This window comes from Chiloscyllium plagiosum, chromosome 37, assembly GCF_004010195.1.
Source record: "Chiloscyllium plagiosum isolate BGI_BamShark_2017 chromosome 37, ASM401019v2, whole genome shotgun sequence".
NCBI classification, from domain to species: Eukaryota; Metazoa; Chordata; class Chondrichthyes; order Orectolobiformes; family Hemiscylliidae; genus Chiloscyllium; species Chiloscyllium plagiosum.
In genome coordinates this window covers 28,402,244-28,411,660 of record NC_057746.1, presented here as the reverse complement: position 1 = coordinate 28,411,660, position 9,417 = coordinate 28,402,244, and the positions used below count along the sequence as shown (strand labels likewise).

At 45.1% G+C, this 9,417-nt stretch overlaps 2 protein-coding genes across 3 annotated transcripts in view; one reads left to right on the top strand and one right to left on the bottom strand.

The window, feature by feature from the left end:
* LOC122541545 (zinc-binding protein A33-like) overlaps nucleotides 1-9,417 on the top strand; it is a 267,926-nt gene that overhangs the window by 163,223 nt on the left and 95,286 nt on the right. The window lies entirely within an intron of this gene.
* LOC122541440 (zinc-binding protein A33-like) overlaps nucleotides 1-9,417 on the bottom strand; it is a 206,845-nt gene that overhangs the window by 130,102 nt on the left and 67,326 nt on the right. For both annotated transcript variants that reach the window (XM_043678217.1, XM_043678216.1), the window contains exons 3-4: nucleotides 8,668-8,901; nucleotides 8,177-8,199 (exon numbers count right to left, since the gene is read on the bottom strand). In XM_043678217.1, the coding sequence (XP_043534152.1) occupies nucleotides 8,177-8,199; nucleotides 8,668-8,901 (257 nt within the window). The remainder of the gene's footprint in view (nucleotides 1-8,176; nucleotides 8,200-8,667; nucleotides 8,902-9,417) is intronic.

Sequence of the window (9,417 nt, the reverse complement as noted above, 5' to 3'; positions counted from 1 at the left end):
TGGCTTTCTGGAAGAAGGCAGTGAGTGGTAGTTGATGGAAAATATTCAGTCTGGAGTCCAGTTATTAGTCATGCACCACAAGGATCTGTTTTGGGACCACTGCTGTTTGTCATTTTTATAAATGACTTAGACGCAGGCATAGGTGGATGGACTAGTAAATTTGCAGATGATAGTAAAGTCGGTGGAGTAGTGGACAGTTTGGAGAATGTTTCAGGTTGGAAGGGACTTGGATAAACTGCAGAATTAGGCTGAGAGATGGCAAATGGAGTTCAATGCAGCCAAATGTGAGGTGATGCACTTCGGGAAGAATAACAGGAAGGCAAAGTATTTGGTCAATCTAACGATTCTCGGTAGTGTGGATGTGCAGAGGGTTTGAAGTCCATGTGCATAGATCCCTGAAAGTTGCCATCCAGGTGGATAGTGCTGTGAAGAAGGCATATGGTGTGTTCGGTTTCATTGGTAGAGGGATCGAGTTCCGGAACCGCAATATCATGCTGCAACTAAACAAAACGCTGGTGCGGCCACACTTGGAATATTGTGTACAGTTCTGATCACCCCATTGCAGGAAGGGTGTGGAAACATTGGAAAAGGTGCTGAGGAGATTTACCAGGATGTTGCCTGGTTCTGGAGGGAAGGTGTTATGAGAAAAGGCTGAGAGATTTGGGTCTGTTCGCATTGGAAAGAAGAAGGCTAAGGGGGATTTGATAGAGACATACAAGATGATCAGTGGATTAGATAGGGTAGACAGTAAAATACTTTTAACTCATATGATGACATCAGCATGTACGAGGGGGCATAACTACAAATTGAGGGGTGAAAGATTTAAGTCAGAGGAAAGTTCTTTATGCAGAGAGTGTTAAGGGCATGGAATGCTGTACCTGCTACATTCGGGAGACTTAAACAATCCTTAGATAAGCACATGGATGATTTTGGGATAGTGTAGGGAGTCGAGCTGAGAATAGTACACTTGTCGGTGCAGCATCAACGGCCAATTGGCCTGTTCTGCGCTGTATTTTTCTATGTTGGACATTCGATGATATTTGAGGAACAATGGCAGACGCTAAAAAGAACAGCACATGACTCACAGCAAAGATATATTTCAGTGAGGCAAAAGATTTATAGGAAGGGGATGAGCCAGCGACAGTTAACTAGGGAAGTTAAGCACTTATGAAGAGTCATCTAGACTCGAAATGTTAGCTTGCTTTCAATGTTCATGTGAAGATTTGTAGCTCGGGTGGCGACTCACTGCTCGTTTGCTGCCATATTCCCAATATTCCAAATCACACCCTTCCCTCACTTGGAAGTGATAGCAGTTTTCCAGGTATCTGCTTCCTCCTGCAAGACCATCCTGTAACTTCTCACATTCTGAGCCCTTGGAAAACTGACCAAGAACATTACATTGAATAAGTCGACTCAGACTGTATTGGACCTCTCCAAAATGTCATGAGCGGACATTGGGATCACTGTTTGATCAATAGGATTACTGAAAATATTGGAACAGTGGCTTCGTGACTACTACTGCTGCTTCACAGCACCGGGGAGCTGGGTTCAATATCAGCATCAGGTAACTGTATGAAGTTTGTACATTCTCCCATGATTGCATTGGTTTCCTCCCACAGTCCAAAGATGTGCAGCTTTTGTCCATTGTGTCCAGGAAAGTGCAGGCTTTGTGTATTAGCCACGGGAAAGGTGGAGTTAAAAGAATATGCGAAGGTGTTGGGGCCTGGAGGGATGCTTTTCAGAGAGTCAGTGTGGATTCGATGGGCTGAATGGCCTGCTTCCACATTGGAATGATTTTGTGATTCGAACAACCTCACTACCTGCAAGCTGGAAATTTATAAATATCTCTGCCTTGTTTAATATTAGACTATGTTACACCTGTAGATATTTATCAGGCTCAGCAGGTCTGGCAGGATCTGTGCAGAGAAATCAGAGTTAACGTTTCTGATGAAGTGACCCTTCCTCAGAACTGATGGGAGCTGGGAAATGTCAATTTATATACAGAAGCTGGGTTGGGGGGGTGAAGGGGTGAGAAGTAAATGGTAGGTGGGGATTGAGCCCAAAGAGAGAGAAGAGCAGTTAGATAGACAAAGGATTGGATAACGATCTAGGTAGGGGAGTGAATAGCAGTTAATGGAAACTGTTAGTTGCTAACAATGCTTTGTGTGTAATAACAGACTCTGTGATAACAAGGCATGGTTGTGTGGTTTGGGGTAAGGACATGGGAGAGTTCAGATCCCAAAGTTATTTAATTTGATATTGAGTCTGCAGGATCCCCAGGCTGGAAATGAGGTGCTGTTCTTCCAGATTGCGCTGAGCTGCATTGGAGCACTGCAGCAAACCTGAGACAGAGGTGCTGACTAGGTTACAGGGTGGTGTGTGAAAAGGCAACTGGAATTTCAGGGTCGTTTTTTGGAAAACGGAATGCAAGTGTTCTGAAGTCGACCCTTCAGATCTCCAGTAGAGAGGAGGCCACACTGTGAGCAGCAAATGCAGTAGACTAGATTGTCAGAATTGCAGGAAGGTGAAGGTGTGTTTGGGCCCTTGGATACTGAGGAAGTAGGAAATAAATGGACACACGTTACACCTTCGGTAGTTGCAGGACAAAGTGCTATGATGCTGTGAGGGGGTGTTGGAAGTAACCAGAGTGTCCCAAAGGGAATGGTTCCTGCAGGAGGGGAGGTGTGTGATGTCTGGTGGTGGCATTTCGCTGGAAGTGACAGAAATGGCAGCTGATGATCTTCTGTATGTTGATGCTGTTGGGATGGTAGGAAAGAACAAGGGGAACCCTATCACTATTGCAAAAGGGAAGAGAGGGGGTGAAGTCTGAAGTTCGAGAGATAGGTTGGTCCCACTTGAGGGCCCTGACGAATCCTCGGTTGAGGAAACACGTGGACATTTCGGAGGATCCCTTGTCAAACTTAACATCGTCAGAAAAAATGCGATGCAGACGGAGTAATTAGGAGAACGGAATGGAGACTTTACAGGGAGCAGGGTGCGAAAATATAAAGGCCAGGTAAGTTTTGGAGTTGGTGGGCTTATTGTGGATTATTAATGGCAAATCTATCCCCAGAAAAAGAAACAGTGATGTTGAGGAAGGGTTCAAAGATAGACCAGGTGGAGGTGAGAGTGAGGTGGAAGTTGGAAATAAGATCGATAAACATTTTCAATTCTGAATGGGAGACGGAGGCAGCACCATGCTCCATGCCCTCAGATCCAATCCTGACTTTGTTATTAAGTCTGCTGATCAGTGTGGGGCTGTAGTAGTCGGCAAACTGACCACTACATTGCAGAAGCTGAGATCCCTCTCAGATACCTCCTCCTATCAGCGTCTAACCTGTGACCCCATGATGGAACATCAGGCCATTGCATCAAACACGGTCACCAACCTCATTTCACCTGGGGATCCGCCCCCACTCCAACTACCTTAAGCTGATAGTCCCAAAACCCCGCACAGCTCGCTTCGACCTCCTTCCCAAAATACACAAACAGGATTACCCAGGCAGACCCATTCTTTCTCTCTGCTCCTGCCTCTCAGAACTCATCATTTCCTACCATGACTCAGTCTTGTCTCACCTGCTGCAGTCCCTGCTCACTTACATCCGCCATTCCTCTGACACTTTATGCCCATTCCAAAATTTCCAGTTTGCGGCTTCAGCTGCCTCCTCTTTACCATGGAGATGCAATCCCTCTACACCTCCATCCCCCACCAGGATGGTCTCAGACTCTCTGCTTCTTACTGGAACACAGGGCTGAACCATCCTCACCCCGCACCACTCGCCTCCCCTTGCCGAGCTCATTCTCACATTCAACTTCTCTTTTAACAACCCTCATTGTTTTCAGTCAGAGGGGTGGCCATAGGTACCCATCTAAGCCCCCATTTTTGCCTGTCTCCTTATGGGGTATGTGTAACATTTCTTGTTCCCATTCCAGTCTGACACATGAGTCTTTCTCTGGTATATCAATGATATCATTGGTGTTGCCTCCCTTTCTCATCTGGAATTGGAAAAGTTTATTCATTTTGATTCCAAGTTCCACCCTGTTCTCACCTTCACCTGATCCACCCTTCCCTTTCCTCAACATTCCTGTTTCCATTTCTGGTGATAGACTGGCCAATAATATCCACAATAAACCCACCGTATCCCAAAGTTAGCTGGCCTGTACATCCTCAGACTCTGCTTCATATAAATACTCCATTCCATTCTCCTAGTTACTCCGTCTCCATCGCATTCATTCTGATCCTTCCAACTTCAACAAAGGAGCCTTGAAAATGTCTACTCTTTTTCTGAACCATGGATTCCCCAGCACTGTTGTTGACAGGGCCCTTAACTGGGTCCAACCCTTCTCTGACATTTCAACCCTCACCCCTTCTGTTCCTTCCTGCCGCAGTGATATGGTTCCCCTTGTCCTTACCTGCAATCCCACCAGCACCAACATCCAGAAGATCATCAGCCATAATTTCTGCCTCCACCAGACACATATTCCTCTCCCCTCCCTTGTACACCTTCCATTGAGACTGTTTCCTCCAGGACACCCTGGTCTATTGTTCCCTCACTCCCAACAGCCCCCCACATCCTCATGGCACCTTCGTCTACAACTGCAGAACATGGAACACCTGTCCATTTCCTTCCTCCCTCCTCAGTATGCAAAGGCCCAAACAGGTGAAGCAACGCCTTATCTGTACTTCATTTAATCTAGTCTACTGCATTCACTGCTCACAATGTGGTCTCCTCTCCATTTCCACAGATGCTGCCAGATGTGCTGAACTTTTCCAGCAACTTCTGTCTTTGTCTCTTATTTACAGCATTCACAGTTCTTTCAGTTGATATTTATCTGCTACAGTTTTCATCATTGACCACTTCAGTAAGACATCACACACCTTCCATTACACAATGCAATCCCTCAGTATTTGCAACTCCTTCTCTTCGCTAAACTATCTAAATGCCACCTTCCCCACTCACACATCCTCTTCCCCCTCCCCCTCCCCCATTCTCACACTGCTAATATCCAACTTCCACACCACCCTCACCTTCACCTGGTCGATCTGTGATTCCTCTTTCTCTTCCTTGACATGTCTGTTTCCATTTCTGGTGATAGACTGACCAATAATATCCACTATAATCCCATCTCTCCAGCTACGTAGAGTATACATTCTCACACCCTGCATCCTGTAAACACTCTATTCCATCCTCCCAGTTCCTCCGTCTACATTCCATCTACTCCGACAAAGCAAACTTTGAGAAGCGAGCCGCGGAAATGCCCACATCCTTCCTCAACTGAGGATTCACCAGTACTGTCATTGAGAGTGCTTTCAATCGGGTCCGACACCTCCCACACTTCTGCCCGCAACCCCTCTCTTTTCTGCCACAACAACGATAGTGTTTCCCTTGTCCTAACCTACAGTCCCACCAGCATCCACAACCAGAAGAGCATCAGACACCATTTCTGCCACCTGCAAGTAAGATGTCACCACTAGGCATATATTTCCCTCCCCTCCGTTGTCAGCCTTTTACAGGGACCGTTCCCTTCCAATCACCCTGGTGCTCTCTTCCTTCACTCCCAACACCCACCCACCGCACCACGACAATATTCTCAGCAACTGTCAAAGGTACAACACTTTCCCATTTACCTCTAGTATCCAAGGGTCCAACACATCTGCAAGATGAGGTAGCACTTCACACAATCTAGTCTCTTGCATTCACTGTTCACAAAGTGGTCTACTCTGTATTGGGGAAACAAAGCATCTGTGTTCTGCCATTTAAGAAAAAGGACCCCGAGCTTCCAGTTGCCAACCACTTTAACATACCATCCTGTTCTCTGGGCATCATCTCTGTCTCTGGCTTGCTGCAGTGCTCCGCTGAAGCTCTGTGCAGTCTGGAAGAACGACATCTCATTTTCCACTTCCGGACCCTGCAGTTCTCTGGACTCAATTTCAAGGGCAATAATTCTGGTCCCAGAGCTCTACCGTGACCTAGCCCCCTACCCAACACACCAGGTTTTGTTTTCACTGCCATTACACTCTGCCTATTATTTGGCACTAACAGTCTCCATCAGCAGGTATTCACTCTCCGAACCAAATCATTATCCACTCTTTTGTCTTTCTAACTGTACTTCTCTGTGTTTGGGACCATCACCATCTATCATTTCCTCTTTACCTCCTCCTCCAATGTACCTTCTGCATATAAACCGACTTTTGCCAGCTACTATCAGCTTTGAGGAAAGGTCACTCAATCTGAAAGGTTAACTCTGATTTCTCTCCACAGATGCTGGCAGACCTGGGGAGCTTTCCAAGGAATTTCTGTTTTTTATTTTCTCTCACAACCCCCTTTAGATAAGTGCCTGTTAACACTGGCTCTTAAATGTCTACATGCCTTCCTGATATTATGATGAAAACTTTTTTCTCCAATGTCACACCAGATGGAGCCAGCGCAGTCTCCTCGAGAAATCCTGTTTCCATGCTCTATTCCTCTGGTTCGACAGAACCCTTCACTGGGTAAAAACAAAGAATGCAGATGCTGGAAACCAGAGTCTAGATTAGAGTGGTGCTTGAAAAGCACAGCAGGTCAGGCAGTATCTGAGCAGCAGGAAAATCGACGTTTCTGGCAAAAGCTCTTCATCAGGAATAGATGATGAACGGCTATTTCTGATGAAGGGCTTTTGCCCGAAACGTCAATTTTCCTGCACCTCAAATGCTGCCAGACCTGCTGTGCTTTTCCAGCACCACTCTAATCCAGAAACCTTCACTGCTCTGACACACAGAGCTGATGGCTTCAGACACTTCTCCAAATGGACCCACAGAAAATAAAATGTTTCCAGGGAGAGTCTCCCAGAAATAACAACTAGTGATGTGAGAATGTAAACTGGGACCTTTGAGACCCTACATAACTGGATCTACCATCAGGAAAATGAATACACGTGTTTACCTGGGTGAATAGTGTGTATCATTTCTCTCCAGACTGTGTACTGTAAAAGGCCAGTGAACTGTCCGAGAGACAGAGAGCCATCAGCAGCTGAGAGTGTCTTCTCCTCATCATCAATCCTGTAAACATTAAACAGATGACATCACAAACTCTGCGTTGTTCGAATATTTATGAAAACATTTAAATATTCAAGCGTTCCGCATTTTGCATGTTTGAGTCAATGGGTTAGAAAGTGAAATGTTCATCTTATTTTTGTAACTGATCCAACAAGAATTTCATAATGCATGGGCAAGGATCGGAAACACCCAGATCCAGAGAAAGGCCCATGTCCTGAAAACTGATAGGGTACTGAGACATCACACACCGCAGGAGATAATATATGTTTCCTCCATCCCCTTGCCGTATTATAAACAGAGCTTGTGGAACAGAGACAAAAAAACGGAAACATCTGATAGCCTCATATCCAACTGTGTAATACAAGGGTCCCACAATCCTCCGAGAATCCTACTCCTCTACTTCCAGCCTCCTGCCCGGTTTTAGTCTCTCCCCCCACCCCCCATTGGAGGTTGGACCTTCAGCTGCCCAGACCCTCAGCTCTGGAATTCCCTCCCTGAACCTCTCCATCTTTCTATTCCTCTTTCCTCCTTTATGATCCGCTTAAACCAACAGCAATCACCTGGATTAATAGCTCAGTGACACTTTTCTATACTTTCCAATTCTCATGCAATGTACTCAGAACATTACGTTACAGTAATTAAAGATTTTTTTTATTTTACATTTATTCTTCCCTTTATAAAGGCTGCGGTGCGAGTTAGTGCCGTAAAAAGTGAAACAAAAATGATTCCCCCTTTCAACTCTGACTGTCTAGGGCTGGTCAGGAGCCATGCAGTGACAGGGATGGTGATTCCCTGGAAACATGGGCCATTTGTCTCTCACAGGGTCAGGGGGAAGGTCACAGTCACACAAACAGTCACAAAATCAGGGCAGTGATCACTTCCAGCCTGGAACCAGGCTGTATTTACAGGCATCTTGTCATTGTTTACAATGCTGCAGAACAGTTTCGTAAAATCTAATACTGTTTAAAACCAGGAACAATCTTCTTATAAAAAACATGTGTGTGAACCATAACCGGAGTTACTGTTATACGATGAATCATCCTTTAAAGCGGCACCATTAACCAGGAAATAAATCAATAACTACCCGTCCCTGAGTTCTTGAGCAAACTGTGCAGAGTTTCAGTAAAGAGCATGTCCTACCTTCTCTTCCGACAAGCTTCCTCCTGAAAGAAATGAATCACAAACAGTGAGGCTGGCAGTAACAGATTTCAGGAGGAGACAGACAGACACCCAAACACACTCTCCACATGGAATTGGAACTGGATTACAATGGGAGTTCCAGGAGACAATTAAATTTGGGGAACATGGAGTTAATAACAAAACAAATTAAAAAATCACAATCCATTCCCGGGAAAATGTCGGTATTCCCGAGAATCTGCAGATAGTTTGGCAGCGGTTAGTCAAAAAAAAAAACAGAAATTACTGGAAAATCTCAGCAGGTTTGGAAGGATCTGTGGAAAGAAATCAGAGTGAACGCTTCGGGAGCATTGACCCTTCTTCAGTGACAACAACAGACCAGTCCGGACAGTCACAAGGTCAGTTCACCTTTTTTATACGACATTCCATATTATTTTTACAGTTGTCATCATGTCCGAAATCTGTCTGAAATAACCTGAAATATCTTTCCTCACCTTCAGAAAGATCAATTCGTCTTTTTGCTCCATCTGTTTCTGCAACTTTGAGAGTTCATCCTCAGTGGAATGTAAATTCTCCTGAATCTCTCGAAGGGTTTTCTCCATTGGTTCTACAACCCTCTCCTCTTCTTCCCTGAGATCTCTGAGTAAACGCTGCTCTTTCTCAGTGAGAATCTGGTGCATTTTAGTGAACTCGGATGTGATGTGGGTCTGCAGACTGCTCGCCTGTTCCTACCAAATGAAATGTGAGACCTCATTATTGTCCCGCGATAAAGGGAACAAAACAAACAGAGATCCCAGAAAATCAGCACAGGGAGAGCTCACCCTCACTTCGGAAATCTTCCGTTTCTGAGTCAGTTCCGTTTGTAGAACCGCCGATTTCTTCTCTGTGAGAGAATCTAAGGAAGATTTCAGTTTATCCTGTAATTGGGAAAGAAATTGAAGAATAGATGTGTTAGGTTAGGTGTTGGATCAGGGATATGTGATGAAACGCGCACTTTACAAAATATTGTCTCTTTTACCTTGTAGATTTCAACAGCTTCGCTGATCGGCAGAAAGTTGTGAGTTTTGTGCTCCCGCGAATCTCTACAAATCAGACAGATCAATTTCTTGTCAGTTTCACAAAACAGCTTCAGATCTTCCTGATGTTTCTCACAGTGAGGTTTACTTTCCTTCTCTTTCGGATCCAGCTTTAATTTTCGATACTCCTCGGCCAGATTCGCTAAGGCTCGATTTATCCTGAGGTTT